This window comes from Emys orbicularis, chromosome 2 (assembly GCF_028017835.1).
Source record: "Emys orbicularis isolate rEmyOrb1 chromosome 2, rEmyOrb1.hap1, whole genome shotgun sequence".
NCBI classification, from domain to species: domain Eukaryota; kingdom Metazoa; phylum Chordata; order Testudines; family Emydidae; genus Emys; species Emys orbicularis.
This window is the reverse complement of record NC_088684.1, coordinates 262797734-262817568: the sequence shown is the minus strand read 5'-3', so window position 1 is coordinate 262817568 and position 19835 is coordinate 262797734. Positions and strand designations below refer to the sequence as shown.

Below are 19835 nucleotides of genomic sequence, written 5' to 3'. Positions count from 1 at the left end.
ATCTGTACTGGGACCAGTGCTGTTCAACATATTCATAAATGATCTGGAAAAAGGGGTAAAGAGTGAAGTGGCAATGTTTGCAGATGATACAAAATTACTCAAGATAGTTAAGTCCAAAGCAGACTTTGAAGAGTTACAAAGGGATTTCACAAAACTGGGTGACTGGGCAACAAAATGACAAATGAAATTCATTGTTGATAAATGCAAAGTAATGCATATTGCAAAAAATAATTTGAACTATTCATACAAAAGGATGGGGTCTAAATTAGCTGTTACCACTCAAGATAGAGATCTTGAAGTCATCATGGATAATCTCTGAAAACATCTGCTCAGAGTATAGTGGCAATTAAAAAAACTAACAAAATGTTAGGAACCATTAGGAAAGGAATATATAAGCCAGAAAATATCATAATGCCACTATATAAATCCATGGTACGCCCATGCCTTGAATACTGCATGCAGTTCTGGTTGCCCCATCTCAAAAACAATATCTTAGAACAGGAAACAAAAACAGAGAATGGCAACAATAATGATTAGGGGTAAGGAACAGCATCCATATGAGGAAAGATTAAAAAGACTGGGACTATTAGCATAGAAAAGAGATGAGTAAGGGGAATATGATAAAGGTCTATAAAATCATGAATGGTGTGAGAAAATGAATAAGAAAGTGTTATTTACGCCTTCACATAACACAAGAACTACTGGTCAGCCAATGAAATTAATAGGCAGCAGGTCTAAAACAAGCATAAGGAAGTACTTCTTTACACAACACACAACCAGTGGAACTCATTGCCAGGTGAAGTTGTGAAGGCCAAAAGTAGGTTCAAAACAGAATTAGATAAGTTCATGGATAATAGGTCCATCACTGACTATTAGCCAAGATGGTCAGGGATGCAGTCCTATGCTCTGGGTGTCCCTAAATGTCTGACTGCCAGAAGGTGGGACTGGATGATGGGATGGATCACTTGATTATTGCCCTGTCCTGGTCATTCCTCTGACGCATCTGGTACCATCCACTGTCAGAAGACAGGATACTGGGCTAGATGGACCATTGGTCTGACACAATATAGTCATTCTTATGTTCTAATGATTGAAGCAGATTTTCAAATATGGTTTTATTGCGTGCACACAGTTCTGTGTACCTAATTTGTATGTGCATGTTGTGGATGAAAATGAGATCACCTTTGCTGGGGTACAAGGTATGCCAAATCATCACAATGGCTTATGTACTACAAGCAATATCATTATAAAATATTCAGAGTTGATCTGGAGACTGAAAGCAAGATCCCAGCTTGTTTATTATACCCCACCATTGGGGAGTAAGGGTCTGTAAGATTGTTATTCCCATGTGTGGGCTATTCCCATTGTGGGTCACATTGTGATTCCAAAGGGCCACTAATTTCTCTCCCATACATGTAGGTGGGTAGTCGGTGGGCAGCAGTGGGGAATTAGACGAGTTTTGTCTCTGGCTCTCCCTCCTCCCCAAAACATTAGCCAACACAGTTGAGCTGAGCTGTCTCAAAAAGGAAATAATAATCTGCATCAGGGAAAGAGTTGGCACAAATTGCTTCCTCTCTGGAATGAGGGATTGAATTGTGACTCTTTGAGTCACAATTCATTCCCTAATCTGCTCCTGAGGCAGTGCAACTACATGCTGTCCCTTACTTGGGTCAGACTCACTTACTGCTTGGCAACTGAACTTATACAAAGGGGAAAACATTTATTTCATTCACATAGAGTTGTGTGTGCTCTATCCAATTTGTGCTGCTCTGGCAGTGTAAAGGGGATGGGTCTGATGATCTGGTCCTTCAGCTTGGTCAGATCTGTAATCAGCCATAGCTCTCATCTCCACTGAACTTTCCCAATAGAACTAGTAGTCTTAACACTCAGACAACAGTACTTGGCACTATAAGTCTGAAAATCCTTCAGTTGGTGAATATATCAAGGAATGCCTCTGTTGGAGCCAGACTCATTTTAACTACAAATGTCCATCCTAACGGATGGGGAAGTACTTCTACAGTCACTATCAACTCAAAGGAAATGGATAAAACCAGAAAATGTCAGTATATTCCTCTAAATTATAGTTCAAACATAAAGGTAGTAAAATCAACCCTGGTGAGGTCAGTCAGGCAATGAGATAGCTGTTACATATCTGTACATGCAAGGGAGAATTTCCATTAGTGGAACTACTCACATGCTTAAATTTAAACACCTGCCTAAGTGCTTTGCAGAATACAGATGGAATTATTCACATTCTTAATTGCTTTGCTGAATCAGAACCTTAATGCATACATACATTGTCCTGGACGTGCAGGGAGAAAGACAAGGTGCAAGGGATTGGATAATTAGGCCACAACCGTAATTATGTAATTCATTTGGGAACTATCTGGCAATAGGTCATACAGTGAAGTTCATCATTCTTTCCTTAATGATTTCCACCTGTTTGAAGACTGCCATCAGCCCCCCACCCCTCCACACCTGCTCCCACCCCATTGCTGGGACCCCACTGGCGTTAACTCATATGAGGGGCTAAGGTGCTGGGTAAAGGGGGTTGTCTCCTTGTTGTATCAGACATTAGAAGCCCCGACCCCATTCCCCAGCTTCTTCAGGTGATGCCTTTTCCTAAGTCCACTTCCAAATCTGTTTTATCAGGGAACCAAACCGCCTGTAGAGCGAGTACCTGCACTGGCCACCAGAAGTTGCCACCAATTAGCTTGTCTGTCTCCTACCCACCCCTAGTCACTTTCCATTATAGTTATAAAATGCTTTCCAGAGTGGGGATGGAATTACAAGATTAAGTGCTTTGCTGAATCAGAACCTTAATGCGAACATGCAGAGTAGATGAGTTAAAGTTGCTGTGAAAACTAGAGCCGTCAAGCGATTACAAAAATTAATTGCGAATAATCACACTGTTAAACAATAATAGAATACCATTTATTTAAATATTTTTTGATTTTTTCAAATATATTGATTTCAGTTACAACACAGAATACAAAATGTACTTTAGATTTATTTTTGACTACAAATATTTGCACTGTAAAAAAACAAAAGAAATAGTATTTTTCAATTCCCCCATTACAAGTACTGTAGTGCAATCTCTTTATCATGAAAGTTGAACTTACAAATGTAGAATTATGTACAAAAAAACTGCATTCAAAAATTAAATAATGTAAAACTTTAGAGTCTACAAGTCCACTCAGTCCTACTTCATGTTCAGCCAATTACTCAGACAAACATGTTTGTTTACATTTGCAGGAGATAATGCCACCTGCTTCTTGTTTATGTCACCTGAAAGTGAGAACAAGTGTTCACATGGTACCGGCATCACAAGATATTTATGTGCCAGATGTGCTAAAGATTCATATGTCCCTTCATGCTTCAACCACCCTTCCAGAGGACATGCATCCATGTCAATGATGGGTTCTGCTCGATAACGATCCAAAACAGTGCAGACCAATGAATGTTCACTTTCATCATCTGAGTCAGATGCCACCAGCAGAAGGTTGATTTTCTTTTTTGGTGGTTCGGGTTCTGTAGTTTCCACATCAGAGTGTTGCTCTTACAAGATATCTGAAAGCATGGTCCACACCTTGTCCCTCTCAGATTTTGGAAGGCACTTCAGATTCTTAAACCTTGGGTCGAGTACTGTATCTATCTTTAGAAATCTCACATTGGTACCTTCTTTGCATTTTGTCAAAACTGCAGTGAAAGTGTTCTTAAAATGAACAACATGTGCTGGGTCATCATCCGAGACTGCTATAACATGAAATATATGGCAGAATGTGGATAAAACAGAACAGGAGGCATACAATTCTCCCCCCAATGAGTTCAGTCACAAATTTAATTAATGCGTTATTTTTTTAATGAGCATCATCAGCATGGAAGCATGTCCTCTGGAATGGTGGCCAAAGAATGAAGGGGCATACAAATGTTTAGCATATCTGGCACATAAATACCTTGCAATACCGGCTACAAAAATCCCATGTTTAACAGTGTGATTAATCACGATTAATTTTTTTTAATCGCAATTAATTTTTTTAGTTAATCGTGTGAGTTAACTGCAATTAATTGACAGCCCTAGTAAAAACCAAATGTTCAACTTCTTGACATAGATGCAATTAAAAATTAAATTATAATAGTTGCACATACATTGGGTTTTTGCACTGATACATATTGTTTATTGCGTAAGGTCACATATAAAGTCCAGCTGTGAACATATTCAATTCTACATGTAAAAGAGCTGTTTTTTACTTTAGCTATATTTGAACTGTCTTTTGTGTGTCATTATTGTATGCAACCTCCCCATTTAGTCAGATGAACAAAACATTACATGCTATTTCAGTATTTTATTATTGAAGCTTAGTTGTTTGTGAGCATACATGGTCTTAAGTTATGTTTTCTTGAAATATGCTTAGTATGTTTTTGGTGTTTTACAGTTTGCTGTTCCTCTCTATATTGAAACTGGTGCAAGCCAAATAAATGAACGAAGGGGTGGTTTATATTTCCCTTTTTCACCATTGGTATGTAACTGTTTTTTTAATTAAATGTAACTTTAAAAATTTTCTGTGAATAATACAAGTGTATAGTAGAATTTTCTGACAATTTTGAAAAGCAAAATTTTTATATAGCAAGGAGTCAAAAAAAGTCTGTGATTTTCACAATGAAAAAATTGTTCTAGTGATTCTTTTGACCACTTGTATCTGACAACAGTTTATTGCAGATATCTGAAAATTCACTATACATGTGTACATTTTAACATGTAGTTGTGAATATTGTAATTTATATTAACTTTTACTTTTTCAGAACTTAGACAAATGGTCTATATTGAATAATGGTTTATGATAGAAGATCTATAGAATATCTAAGGCCAACATTGCACTAAATAACATTTAACAATAAAATTTATAAGTCCTTTTTAAAAATTAGAAAATGTAATAACAAATAATTTACTGTTAAGATTGCTATGTGTAATTCAAGAAAAGACATATAAAGGTTACAAAAACAGTTCTAGTGCTCCTTCTTAACATTCAGTTAATACAGACAAAAAATTTAAAAAGAATGATTCTCAATGGCAGGCATCTAAACAACCTTAGCTCTACCCTTTTAACAAGACATGAGCAACAGCAACAAACTCTTAAGGAACCGTATTCCTTTATCATGTAGCTCTCTCTCAGAACTGTATATGAAAATTTAAATAACAGTGTATAGGTACTGTATCTCAAATAGGTATTAAATGACTTACTAGGTATTCAATGACTTAGTATATAGGTATGTCAAATAGCAATCTTTTCTTACTGAGAAAAATAGTTCACTATACCCCTAATTAGACAACTGTAATTAGAGAGTAAGGTACAGAATAGACTAAATATAATCCTTAAACCAGAGAATAAAACTTTCCCTATTACCTTAAAAAAAAAAAAACTGTTCATCTGATAGTAAACCACCACACTTGTTACTATAAAAGAATATACACAAAATACTCAATTTTTTATTTACAATGTGTGACAGAACTCCTTCTCTGCCTCAGTGGGTTCTGCACTTCCACTTAGCGGTGGGCCAGGGCATTCCTCTCTACCTTAGAATTTTCCCACACCCCTGGGCTTGCCGTCCATACCTTGCCTGAGCAGGGTTCCTCCCGGCCTCCCTGACGGGGGAGGGGGAGGGGGAGGGGGAGGAGAGCCTCTTAGTCTCTGGTAGCCCCTCCGGGCGTGGTGGCAGCAAACCAGACACCCAGTTCAGTCTCTCCCCTCCAGTGAAGTCTCTTCCCTCAGACCTCCGGGGCCCAGAAGGGCTGTTTACCCTGTTGGGTAGGATTTCCCCTGCCCTTTGCCTCTACCTGTGAGGTTTTCCCTCCTGGTGCTTGTCAGCATCTGCACTGCCCAGCTCTCCAGTAGTGCGCTTTCCTCCCACAACTCCTATCGCATGCCCCTATCTGGCTGGAGGGGAGGCTTTTAACAGGTTCTGGCAGGCCCTTGATTGGCCCCAGGTGTCCTAATTAACCTAGAGCAACCTCTGTTCAGTTACCAAGGGAAAAAGGACCTGCTCATCTGGGGGCTAATATACCTGCCTTCCAGCACTCTCCTGTAGCCATCTGGCCTGACCTTGTCACATATCCCTCCCCCCTGCTCAACACCATGGGGTTGGGCAACTTGGGTCACTAGACAGTGTACCCGGGACAGGCCATCTGCATCACCATGGCGGCTTCCGACTCTGTGTTTTATGCGGAAGTGGAACGGTTGGAGGGACAAGAACCATCTGATCACCCTGGCATTCTTCTCTTTATTCCATTGCATCCACTGGAGGGGGGCATTGTCGGTCACGAGGACAAATCACCAACCTAGCAGGTAATATCGTAGAGTTTCCATGGCCCACTTAATGGAGAGGCACTCCCTCCCTACTGCTGCATATTTCTGTTCCCTCAGAAGGAGTTTTCTGCTAAGGTAAAGGATTGGGTGTTCGTCTTCTCCGACCATCTGTGACGGGACAGCCCTCAACTCCACTTCGTATGCATCCATCTGTAAAATGAATTCTTTAGTAAAATCCAGGGCTATGAGCACAGAGTTGCTGGAGAGGGCTTTCCATAGGTCTGTGAATGCCCCCTCTGCCGCATCGGTCCATCGCATCATGTCAGGTCCCCGGGCCTTTACCAGGTCCGTCAGGGGACTTGCCCTGGTGGTGAAGTGGGGGATAAATCGCCGGTAGTACCCCACTACGCCTAGGAATGCTCTGACTTGTTTTTTCTGGTTTGGCTGGGGCCAATTTTTGGATCGCTTCCAGCTTATTTAGTTGGGGCTTTACCACGCCTTTCCCTACAATGTACCCTAGGTATTTAGCCTCCGCTAGTCCTATGGCACACTTGGCAGGATTGGCTGTGAGGCCGGTGCGCCTTAGGGTATTCAGCACCACTTCTACCTTTTCCTGGTGGGTCTCCCAGTCTGGGGTATGGATAATCACGTAGTCCAAGTATGCGGCAGCATAACTGGCATGGGGGCGCAACAGCTTGTCCATGAGACGCTGGAAGGTGGCTGGAGCCCCATGCAGCCTGAAGGGGAGAACGGTATACTGAAACAGCCACTCTGGGGTAGAAAAAGCAGTCTTTTCTTTTGCTTCTTTGGCTAGGGGAATCTGCCAATACCCCTTTGTCAAATCCAGGGTGGTCAGGAACCGGGCGTTGCCCAGTCGGTCAGCTAACTCGTCTATGCAGGGTATAGGGTATGCATCAAACTGGGATACCTCATTCAGCCGGCAAAAGTCGTTGCAGAACTTTGTGGTGCCATCGAGTTTGGGCACCAGCACGATCAGTCTGGACCACTGACTGGGATTCCTTGATGACTCCTAATTTCAACATTCTCTTCACTTTGGCCTTGACATCCTCCCTTTTGGCTGCTGGGACCCATAGGGCCTTATCATCACCTTGGCCCGGGGGTTCGTGAGGATGTGGTGATATGCCTTGGTCATCTGGCCCAGTCTCGTTGAGAACACATCCTGGTTCCAGTTGACCATCAGTCTTTTGATCCGGCATCAAGTCGGGGGATATCCTCACCTGCTCGGGCTGGCTGCTTTCCTGGGGCAGGTTGTCTTGGGTGACTACACATGCCTCTCAGGCATGCCAAGACTTCAGGAGGTCGACATGGTAGACCTGCTCTTGTTTTAGGCGTCCCAGCTGTCACACCTTGCAGTTCACCTCTTCCACAGGTTTGACCACTTCGTAGGGCCCTTGCCACTGGGCCAAGAGCTTACTCTGTGCCATGGATACCAATACCATCACCCAGTCTCCAGGTTGGAACCATCAAACTTTTGCTTGGTGGTTGTAGTGATCTCGTTGGGCCTCCTGCGCTTTCTCCAAGTGCTCCCATATGATGGGGGTGACTCGGGCTATCTGGTCTCTCATCTGTAGCACGTGCTCAATTATGTTTCTCCCTGTGTTGGGTTCTTCCTCCCAGATCTTCCTGGCTATGTCTAATATGCCACGGGGGTGGTGCCCATATAATAGCTCGAAGGGGTAAAACCCAGTGGAAGCCTGAGGAACCTACCAGATGGCGAACATGAGATAAGGCAATAGTGTGTTCCAGTCTTTCTCGTTCTGATTTACCACCTTCCTTATCGTGGCCTTGAAGGTCCTGTTGAATCTTTCCACAAGACCATCAGTGTGCGGGTGGTAGACCGAAGTCCGCAAGACCTGTACATGGAATAGAGCACATAGGTCCTTCATCAGTTTTGACATAAAAGAGGTCCCTTGGTCGGTGAGTATTTCCTTTGGTAGCCCTACACGGGCAAAGATCTCCACTAGCTCCTTGACTATTGACTTGGAGGCCGTGTTCCACAGGGGAATGGCTTCTGGGTACCGGGTGGCATAATCCAGGACGACAAGTACATGCTGGTGGCCTTGGGTCGTCTTCTCCAGGGGGCCCACCAAGTCCATGGCTGTCCGCTCAAACGGGACCTTTATGATTAGCAGAGGCACTAAAGGTGCCCTCAAGTGGGGATGGGGACTGTGTTGCTGACACTCAGGGCAGGAGGCGCAATACCGCCGAACTTCTTCACGTATTCCTGGCCAGAAGAACCTTCGTAGGATTCGTGCCAGGGTCTTCTCTGCCCCTACATGCCTTCCAAAAAGGTGACTGTGGGCAAGGATTAACACCACCCTCAGATGCTTTCGTGACACCAGGAGCTGCTGTACTTCCTGCCCCTACATCTGTATGACCCGGTACAGGAGATCCTTCTTGATCATGAAGTAGGGTCCTGGTCCCCGGGCGTTTTCGTCTATGGATACCCCATCTATCTCAGCCACCTCCTTCCTGATGTTATCATATCTCAGGTCTTCCGTCTGGTCCCGTCCAAAATTCTCTTTCTCAGGACTAACCTGGCCCTGGGTCAGGATCCGGGTTCCCAAGGCCTTAACTGCCCTCCTTTCCCACTTGGTCTTCCTGACCCTCCTGGGAACAGGGAACAGACCTTAGATATCTCAGAGAAAATCAGGGGATGGCATTCTGCTGTGGATGACTCATTAACTTCGGGATCCTCTCCTTCCTCCAACCCCTCTGGTGGGAGCAAGCTTCCAAACCCTGGGAAATCTCTCCCTATGAGTACGGGGTATGGGAGTCTAGGGACCACCCTTGCTGTTACCCCGGTAATGTTCCCCTGGATCTCAATCTTTACTGGGATGGTGAGGTAATAACTAACCACCCCATGGACCAGGGCTGGTTCCAGGGTTTTTGCCACCCCAAGCGGCGGGGGGGGAGGGGAAGCCGCAATCGCAATCAGCGGCAGCTCCACCGCGCCGCTTTCTTCTTCGGCGGCACTTCGGCGGCAGGTCCTTCTCTCCGAGAGGGACCAAGGGACCCGCCGCCGAATTGCCGCCGAAGAGCCGGATGTGCCGCCCCTTCCCCTTGGCCGCCCCAGGCACCTGCTTGCTGCGCTGGTGCCTGGAGCCGGCCCTGCCATGGATGCATGTTACCCCTGTATGTTTGGCCTGCATCAGTTGACTGCATTTCACTAGCTTCCCTGTGATGAGGGGGATAGCACTCCCAGAGTCTACAAGCGCCGTGATCTCTACCCCATTCAGTCTCACCAGCCTTGTATATTTATGTGGTGTTAGCGCAACACCCACTAAGTGGATTAGGATGCACGGGTCTGCCCAGGTCCCCAGGTTACGCTGCATGGGCTCATCAGCATTGGGACACTGGGTTGCTATGTGCCACAACTCTACTCATGCATAACATCTATACATGGCCCTAGTCACCCCCCTGTCCTTTGGGCTAGGGGGACTGGCCCATAGTCCGCTTTGCCCAGGTCGCTCCATCCCTTCATGGTCCCGGGCTGGTCCTCGGCTCCCCTCTTCTCCCACCTAGACCTTCCTGGGTGCTCTGTCGTCCCAGGATCGGGGCCCATCATTTGATTCAGAAAGAATCTTCCCTGGGTGGTCATGAAAGTTCCCTGGCCATCATCCGTCTCTCCACCAGTGCGACCACCTCGTCACAGGAGGAGGGGTCATTCTGGCCCACCCATGCACAAAGGTCTGGTGGCAGTCCCCTCGTGTACCGGTCTATGACCAGAATCTCCAGAACCTCCTCGGAACTATGGGCCTTGGGTCGCAGCCACTTCTGTGCGAGATGGGTGAGGTCAAATAGTTGGGACCTTAGAGGCTTGCTCTGTTTGTACCTCCACTCGTGATACCTCTGGGCCCGCACCGCTGCCATTACCCCCGAATGGGCCAGGATCTCCGCCTTCAATTGGGAGTAGTCGGACGTGACTTCTGCAGGCATATCATAGTAAGCCTTCTGGGCCTCCCCACACAAAAAGGGGGCGAGGATGTCGGCCCACTGGTCCTGGGGCCAGGCCTTACACAACGCGGTTCTTTAAAAGGTAAGGAGGTACGCCTCCACATTGTCTTCTGCAATCATCTTTGGTAGGTAACCAGTGGCCTTTAGGACTCACGTCTCATTGGGCCCACAGGCTAGGGTGGTCAGGGCTTTCAGCTGGTCCATCACCTCTCGCAGGAGGGCTCAGTCCTGAGCAGCCTGTTCATCAGCAATTGGTTGGTCTAGTGCTGCAACCCCATCAATTCCTGCTGGACTGTCATCTGGGCTCAGGTGGCCTCCTGCTGAGTCGCTGTGGCCCGTACTAGTGCCCTCACCACTTCGTCCATTGTGGTGAGGACAAGAAAATCCCCCTTTTCTATTTTTTTTTTTGGCTTAGTCCGCTGCACTGTCACACAATCCCACCCCTGACACCAGTTGTGACAGAGCTCCTTCTCTGCCTCGGTGGGTTCTGTGCTTCCACTTAGCAGTGGGCCAGGATATTCCTCTCAATCTCAGAATTTCCCCATGCCCCTGGGCTTGCTGTCCATACCTTGCCTGCGCAGGGTTCCTAATATACCTGCCTTCCAGCACTCTCCTGTAGCCATCTGGCCTGACCCTGTCACAAATGTTAAAAAGGTCTGTAAGAGACCATTCCCCTTCTAAAAAAATCAAAAGAAATATTAATACTATTTCCATGGAAATTGAATCAGGCCAAAAAATGGTAACACAAAAACTAGGACAGAGTTATGGTTATTTAAATGCTGCTCATTGAGAATATATCAGTATTTGTTTGCAACATGTTGTAGTTATTATAGAGCCTAGAAACTGTAGTCATGGACCGAAACCCCAGTGTGCTAGGTGCTGTACATACACAGAACAAAAAGATGGTCCCTACTCCAAACAGCTTACAATCTAAGTATAAAACAAGACACAGCAGGTTGATCTAGACAAACAAGGGAATACAAAGAAACAATGAGACATGGCTGGTGTCAGAATTGTTTATGGAATTTCCAATTTCCACTTTTTATAGTATTTGATGGCTTTACAGATGGTTTTATGTCTTTGCTTGAATTTCACACAATAACCTTAAATGTAACTTAACAAGTTTCTTGTTATTTAATCAACCAATAGCTTTTAATCAGCCTTAATGAAAAAATGTTCCATACTAGCCCCAGATACGTTCCGAGTCTACTGCAGCGATGGAAGAAACAGATCTTAATATTGTAAAAATTCCAACTGGAACAGAAATGTGCTGTTTGTATGAAGATGGTAAGTATGAATTTTTTTAGGAAAAATAATATACTTTGTAACTTTATTTTGTGGGAAAACAGACTGATAGGAATCCTGTACCTTCAATTCCATTCACACTACCCTGAAAATGTAGACATAAAAACTAAGTAGAGCTTTATAACAACTTCAATTAAATTATTGCTGTTTGTTATGAAACAGGAAATAATATATTTTAAATGCAATGCAGCAGTTTGACAAGAAGCAAAATACAATTAACTACTTCTCTTATAAAAGTTAGGAGCATTATGCATCAATTTGTCCGGTATGCAGTTTGTCAACAGTTTGTTCAATCAGATCTCATGGTCTCTGATCCAACAAAGCACTTAAGCACATGCTTAACTTTAAGCATGTGAGTGTTCCCTTGACTTCAATGAATTATCCACATGCTTAAAGTTAAGCACATGCTTTAAGTGTTTTGCTGGATCAAGGCTTTAGTATGCATACTTTCCATTAATAGTACTAACATTGAAACTAGCTACCATTCCTATCTTTTGATACATCATTCTGGATGCTTGAGTGCCATTTAAGTATTCTCTGTCTTTGGATAGACTGACAAGCAGCAAAATCTGTTAAAACTTTTACATTTGGCATTGTTCTGCTGTTTTATCCCACTTACATAACTCTCCTCCAGTTCTTTCTCTTATTCGCACAAGTTCAAGTAAAACCTACATCAAGTTTTGGAAGTGAAGCTTGTCAAGTCAGGAATATAGAAGTAACATTTCAAAATGGAGTCCTCCATGTCAGCAATGTTGGCAGTTAGCTCTGGGAACTTCATTGCTTCAGAGGATCTGCAAAATACCCACATGTATTTGCCAATTGTTGTCATAGGTTTCTAATCCTGTCATTAGGACCTTTAATCTACTTTGCTGTTTGACCTTAGCTCCCATGTTATTTACCAAAATGATAGTAGTATTGGCAGCCATTGACAAAGAGACAACTATTCTAGTGTACTCTGATGGCTGGCCAACCAGAGCCCTGACTCTTCCACTCACAGACTCTGCTGTTCATTGAGCTCATGGAATAGGAACTAAACAATCACATAGCTAACTTCTCTCTTCATGGCTTCTGATCTACATGGGCACAATTTTCAGTGTCACTATCTATAAGTCTTTTCACAAAAAGAGAGGGTAAAAGTTCCAAACTCAAAGAAAATAAAGATTGCCGCATTCAAGATTACTTGGATCTGTTACATTTAGAGGTCTCCTATCAGGAGCTGACTCCTTGAATCTGTTCTGACCCAGGTCTCTGTTTTTATTCCTCTTGGGAAAAGTGAATTCACCATCCTGAAGTTTTAAGATTAAAGGTGGTTATCCCCAAAGGAATCAATTCTTATCCCTGAGCAGAAGATGCAAAGAAACAATTATGAATCTAAATAAAACACATTAGACTGTAAATAGACTTTAAAGCAGGGGCATAGACAACTATTTTTATTTGAGGGAGCTAGAGTTAAAAAAAAATAGCTGTTGAATATTGTGTTACACTATCTAATTACTGTAGCAGCGACAGTCTTCTGATAACTCAGTTTGTTCTAATCAGCCCAGATGGGGGTACAGTTGTCTGATGGTCTCAGCTGCTGATGGTCTCTTTGTCAGCTGGCTCTTGGTAGCTGAGGCCAGGGTGTAGGTATGTCCTGCAGCAGGCCCTGGCTCCTTTCTTCTCTGTCTGGGAAGTGGCTCAACAAGCAGGGTCTCCTGTTCTTGTGAAGGGGAATTCTCTGGGCCTGTGTAAGGCTCACCTGTCTGTGCTTCTCCCACTCTTTCTGCAGCCAGGCTAGCTGTTTCCCTCCTTCTCCACAAAGACTACTGACTCTCTCTCTTGGGGCTGTAGGAGTTTGTGAGAGTGAGACTGTGTTTGGTATGTGCTATGTGCACTAGCTGGTTTTCAGTTAGTCTGTGTTTGTTTTTGTTTCTTGCTGTTTCTTTGATTTAGGGGTGTTGTGTTCCCTCCCTTTTTTCCTTTGGATGGGGGGGGGTTTTCTCCATGGGGGTCCACTTCAGAGGGGTTTAGTGGCTTGACCCCCAAGCATGGGGTTCAGTGTGTTCCTGCTGTCTCCTATACTGTGGAGTCTGCTGTGTGTAGGTAAAACTATTGGCTGTGCTAATATAAAATCTGCCTCTCGAATTAGTAAATCTGCAGTGATTTTCCTGACTCAACAGCAGTTTGTGAATCATTTGGTACAGGAGGGATTTTGGGTCAAGGAATCTTTTGTTCCAGTTTTTTCCATGTTTATTCCTGCTACTAAAATAGTTTTTTTCCAAAGCCCCCCCCTCTCCCCTTCATTCACAATGAGACCCTAGTATCTGATCTCTCTCATTGTTTCTGCTGTTAGGATTATTCTGTTGGGTTGCAAGAATCCAAATGTGAAACATGTTATGTCATTCCAGCCCCAGGCTTAAATAACCTGAACAGCTCTTCAATCTGTTTTTAAAGGCTCATATAGATGGGGTGGATTATACAGTGTTTGCTACCTCTGAAATGGTGTGGTGACCTGGTCAATGGAGGGGTTACTATTCATGTACAACTGGCTCTGGGTTCCCTGATAAGAATATGGGACCCCAGGATAGTGGGGGGGGGGGGGGCTGGGACACCAAGGGACCAGCAGGAGACCGAGCCTGCATCTGCATGGCCAGACTATTCCCTCTGTGGTCTGCCATTGTCCAAAGAGCAGCACTCCCCAGAGAAACCCTCTGTTATGACCCCATCACTTATGCTTGGACGGAAGATAGCCCTGGAAGTTGAGGAGCTTCTCCTTACAGAGCAAGCAGTCACACATTATAGAGATGGGAGTGAAGAACAGACCAAGAAGATAGATTTATGCTGGACTAATTCTAAAAGGGATAGGAATTTGGAGGCCCTTGAGCTGCTGGCCATGGCTGAGGATGGAGCTGTGTGCCCTAAGAAGAATTGCTTTGCTGTGGGTGGTGGATCCATGACTGGAGCTCCCAGTGAGGTGCTGCCTTCCCTGGCATGGTGAGCCCTCAAACCCCCAATCCTGCATGTTACAGTGATGACACCAGGTCCCAGCCTGGGGCTGTGCTGCCTATCATTCTTGGGGAAATAGATATGCCAGCTTCTTCCACTGAATCTCTCTCCTTTTGTAACATTCTCATTATTCACATAGCAGTTCAATATTATTCTAAGCTGGCATAGTCTGAGGGAGGTGGAGAGGACGATGATGATCTCTCTCTGACTCCTCACTGATATCCCAGCCCATCAGCTAGATAGGAAGGGTGGGTACAGTGTGCAGAAGATTAGTGGCTTCTTGTATAGCACTAAAGGGAAGCGGAGAGTTGAGGTCAAGGCCTGTTTTCCTGACTTACAGCACTTTGTTCACTCAGCTACTCTTGTCTTAAGAGATACCTTGGGTGATCATAGGAAACATTGCTATCTCAAAAAGTTGCTGAGTATTTTGAGGAAGCATGCAGAGCTTGTTCAAAATATATGGGCCTTCCATTGGCTCTTTTTTTTTTTTTTTTTTCTCATGTACTTCTGCTTTCCATTGTTTCTCTCTGCTCCTTGGCTCTCTCCTTCTAGACTCTGCAGTGCTGATCAACTTTGGCTCTGCAAATATTAATGGATGCTGGGATGGTCATAAAAGGGCACAACTCTGAATTTCTCAGACAAAAATGGGCTGAGGTCCTTTTGCAAGAGACGCACTCAGACCCTGATAATCAAGAGAACTGGTTGAAGGAATGGGAAAGGGAAGCTTTCTTGAGCCATGGCTCCAATGTCACTGCTGGGGTAGCTGTTCTCTTTTACCAGGGTGCGGGGACACAAATCCTCTCTGTGAAGGAGATTGTGCAGGGCCAGCTCCTCAAGGTGGAGACACATGTTGGCACTGTTGTTTTTAATCTTTTTACTGTGTATGCGCCCACACTGGGGCAAGACAGTGTCTCCTTTTTACAAACACTTGCACATGCCATGTTTGACTGTGACCTGTCTTGGAAGGGGATTTCATTTGCACTGTTTTTTGTTTGTTTTAGACAGGAACCACGAGGAGCTACACCCTCAGTCATCCAGGGAACTGTATAGTCTCCTATAGACCTTTGGGCTAATAGATGTTTGGAAATTCTCCCAACCACTGTTAGGCAGTACTTTTGACTGAAAGCTACTCCTAGCCACATCTCAGGGGCTAGATTGCTTTTATACCACGAAGGCCAGTGTGAATATGTTTGTTCAATCCGCAGGGGCATACGTCGGGGTGCCCTCTGTCTGGGATGTTATATGCCCTGATTCTGGAGCTATTCCTGTACCTCCTAAGAAGCTGTTGACTGGCCTACCTGGGCCAGGAGAGCCAGGCGCTTTCCCAGTTTGTTTGTCAACCTATGCTGATGACATCTCAATTTTTGTCATGTCTGAAGGTGAAGTGCAGGCACTTTGTGTCTGTTTACAACTATATGAACAAGCATCCTCTACCCGAATTAACTAGGGTAAGAATAATTAGATCTTATTGGGCGGGGACTGAAGAGAAAGTGCAGGGCTGCCTGCAGAGATGGCACTGGCTCTTTTCTGGACATTCTTTTCAGGGATGGGTTTTGATTGCTAGCAACATGTGGCCTCAGTGTTGTAGCACCAGCTGCTGTGTGTGGATCCTCCTCCGGGCTTCCAGGACCAGATTCAGCACATTAATCTTTTTTTTTTTTTTTGAATGGTTACCACTGGTTGCACCCTGCTTTGCTCTTCTTACTATTAGATGAGGATGGCTGGGGCTTATTGGCCTGGTCAGTAGGTTGGTGGCTTTTTGCATCCAGTCTGTTCAGCTGTTGCTGTACTCTGACTCCCTGGTGGCCTGGAAGTCCCTTGCCCTCTCTGTCCTCCTTCGTGTTGGAGGATGGGCTTTGACCTTCACATTTTCTTGTTGGCACCTGGCTGATTACAAAGTTTAGATTTGCCTCCATTCTATAATGGCCATTTTAATGCGTGGTGACTTCTCTGCAGTGCCCAGCCTGACCAGGCATTTTTAGCCTATGGTCTTAGAAGAGCCACTGTTTTCAACCCATTTTTATGTTCTTTCTGCCAGGAGCCTGTTTTCCGCCTTTACTCAGGCTGGATTGACCAAGCTGCCTCACCTGATTGTTCCCTGTTTGTCACGCTGGAAATCATCAGCAGCTTTTGCTGCTGAGACCAGAAACCGGTCTGTGTGGTTTTTTTGGATAAGGTTCTTGCTGAATTCCAGGTGGCACTCCTTAAACGGGCTACTCAGCATTTGCAGAAAGATTTTGCAGGAACTGTCCTTCAAGTGGGAAACCCTCTGTTCCCCTCACTGGTTGACTTCTCTTCTATGGATGAGATTCTAGTGCACCCAGGTAGATAGTTGTCCTGGAAGGGTCTGGTAAATGTTTGTTTTGTAGCCATGATCAAGAAGCAGCTCCATGGTATAAATAAATAAATTAATGGAGATATCCTATCTCCTAGAACTGGAAGGGACCTTGAAAGGTCATCAAGTCCAGCCCCCTGCCTTCACTAGCAGGAACAAGTACTGATTTTGCCCCAGATCCCTAAGTGGCCCCCTCAAGGATTGAACTCACAACCCTGGGTTTAGCAGGCCAATGCTCAAACCACTGAGCTATCCCTCCCCTGATGTGTATCAAGGGATGGCATTATGCCACCCATTCTGTTCTCCTTGATACAACCCGGAGGATGGCTCTGTCCCTGGGTGACTTTATGTCCTCAGCTTGGAGGATGCTATAGAAACCTCCTCGTTCTAAGTGCTCTGGTGACTTTCATTGGAGGGTCCTGCACAGCATCATAACAACCAATCATTTTGTGACCATATCAGCCCCGGTGTGTCTGTGCAGTGCTCTTTCTGTTCAGCCTCAGACATGGTGTTTCATTTTTTCCTTCATTGCCCCATTTGGTTCCTCTCTTTGTTTTTGTTTTTTGTTTTTTCAGCGGCTTTTCAACAGTCTGGGACTGGTTTTCTCCTGTTTGTTCTGGGAGCAAGATACAGTGCTCACATTCAGCAGGTTTCATTCCTGGCTAACTTTTTTCTGGGTCAGGCAAAAACTAGCCATTCTGAAATCTCTCTAGAACTGAGTGGCCAGGGTAGAAGACTTTTGATGTGCTAGGGCTATTCCACATGCAGATTGTGGCCCAGCTGCAGATCGATTACACCTTTTATAAACCTACTTTTAATTTTTGGTTGATTTGGTGTGATAACAATATTATGAGTGAACTTAGTGATGATGATGCTTTAGTGATTCATGTTTAATGTTCGCTTAAGGTGGTTTCATTTTATTTCATTCATATCATTCTGTATAAATATGGCAATTTTATAACATTTTTAGTAGTTTTTAATGTGTTTTATGTGAATAAAGTGTTTTTCTTGTCACACACACACCCTATCTGCATGAGGACTTTTGATCCCTTCTCTCTTAGTATCAGGTGTAACAATCAGATGGCAACAGGAGGAACCACAAATTACATATACTGATTGGAATGGGTATGCTTTGAATTTGGCATGACAGGATGCTATTGAAAATAATATTATCCTAAGAGATACTCTTGTAACTGTTTACAAAATTGCTAAATTAATTTTAAAATTACCCAAATAAGTTGCTATATTTCAGGACATTAAATATGTAGTGTTAAGTACATCACCAGGTATCCAGGTCCTCTGTCCAACAAGATGGACTCTCTGAGCAGAAGCATTGGTTACAGTTTCTGAGAACTACCTTACCTTGTGCAACTTGGGAGGTTGTGAAGGATGCAACAAAAGATCCTGAAATAAGTGTTTGAATTGGTGGCACAGTAGCTCAAACAGAGAAGTTTAACTTCCTCTTTGGTATTGAACTATGACAAAAAGTCCTAAACATGGTAGACAATGACCAAAACTCTGCAAGGGTTGGACTTTTCAGCAACAGGAGGACAGACTTATATGAAAATGACTGACTAATTCACTTCAGTCCATCAGATCAGAAGAAAGCAATAATTTATTCTGGGAGCAGATCCCCCAGAAAAGTTTAAAGTTGGAGAAAGTCCAGAATGCCTGAGCTTCCAAGGAAGAGAAAAATTACCAAGAAAATGTAAATAGGGACAGGTGAACCCAGCTACCCAAATTCAGCAAAGGAATTTTATAAGTACATCTGCTTTGAAGTAATTGATTTTGCATTGTCTAGTATTCAACCAAAAATCAAACAGGCTACAAAATTATTCAAATCTTGAAGCTTTCACAATCTAGCCAAATATGACAGAAATGTGAGATCAAGACATGCTTCAGGGATATGGTTCTGAAGTCAGCCAGGATTGACTAGATTATTCAGCTTCATCTGTTTCAAATAAGCTGTCATTTTGCAGAAGGATTGTTGAAGTCAGTTCAGAAATATATCAGTTCACCCAGCCAAGGCCAAACATTAGCTGTTTTCAGAAGTGGTGAAGTTGATAAAAATGATTGTGGTGATACCAGCTACAAATGTTGTAAGTAAGAATAGTTTCAGTGCTCTACTTAGTATTAAAACATGGCTTCGATACACAGTGGAAGACTCACAGCTTAACTGGTGTATGATTTTACCTATATACAAGGAGAAAACTGATGACTTATAGCTTTCAAATGTTGCAGAAGAATTCATTTCAAGAAGCCCAGGGTAAACTTTTTTAGATATGTAATTCATTCTTTTTACTTGTGTTTAAAAAAATTAATGCTTTATTGAGTAGTTTTGTATCATGACTAAATTCGTCCACTTTTGATAATGTGAGACAATTGAGCTCCTGTTCAAGACTCAGTACCTGATCTTTTTGGTAGGGTAGGGATTTGTCTTGTGTTCCCCCAAGTTCCACCTCACTTAAAAACTACTTGCTTACAAAATCAGACATAAAAATACAAAAGTGTCACAGCCACACTATTACTGAATAATTGCTTACTTTTTCATTTTTACCATATAATTGTAAAATAAATCAATTGGAATATAAATATTGTAGTTACATTTCAGTGTATAGTATATAGAACAGTATAAACAAGTCATTGTCTGGATGAAATTTTAATTTGTACTGACTTCACTAGTACTTTTAATGTAGCCTATTAACAAGGCAATATCTAGAAGAGTTGATGTACCCCTTGGAAGACCTCTGCGTACCCACCAGGGGTACGTGTACCCCTGGTGGAGAACCACTGCTCTAGACAAATTCCTGTGCAGGTAGCCTTCTGCCTACCTAAATTCCCCTTTCTGTTTCAATTAGATACAGTATTTTCACTTCTGTCCACTATTTTTTTTCTGTTGCTATGCACTGTGTGACAAAGTCAGGCCG

General features: G+C 43.7%; 1 protein-coding gene across 1 annotated transcript in view; it reads left to right on the top strand.

Annotated features, from left to right (window-relative positions):
• C2H10orf67 (chromosome 2 C10orf67 homolog) overlaps positions 1–18055 on the top strand; it is a 122767-nt gene extending 104712 nt beyond the window's left edge. The window contains 3 exon segments of the mRNA XM_065400264.1: positions 4437–4520; positions 11471–11570; positions 17970–18055. Coding sequence (XP_065256336.1) covers positions 4437–4520; positions 11471–11570; positions 17970–18055 — 270 coding nt within the window.
• The last annotated feature ends 1780 nt before the right edge of the window (positions 18056–19835 follow it).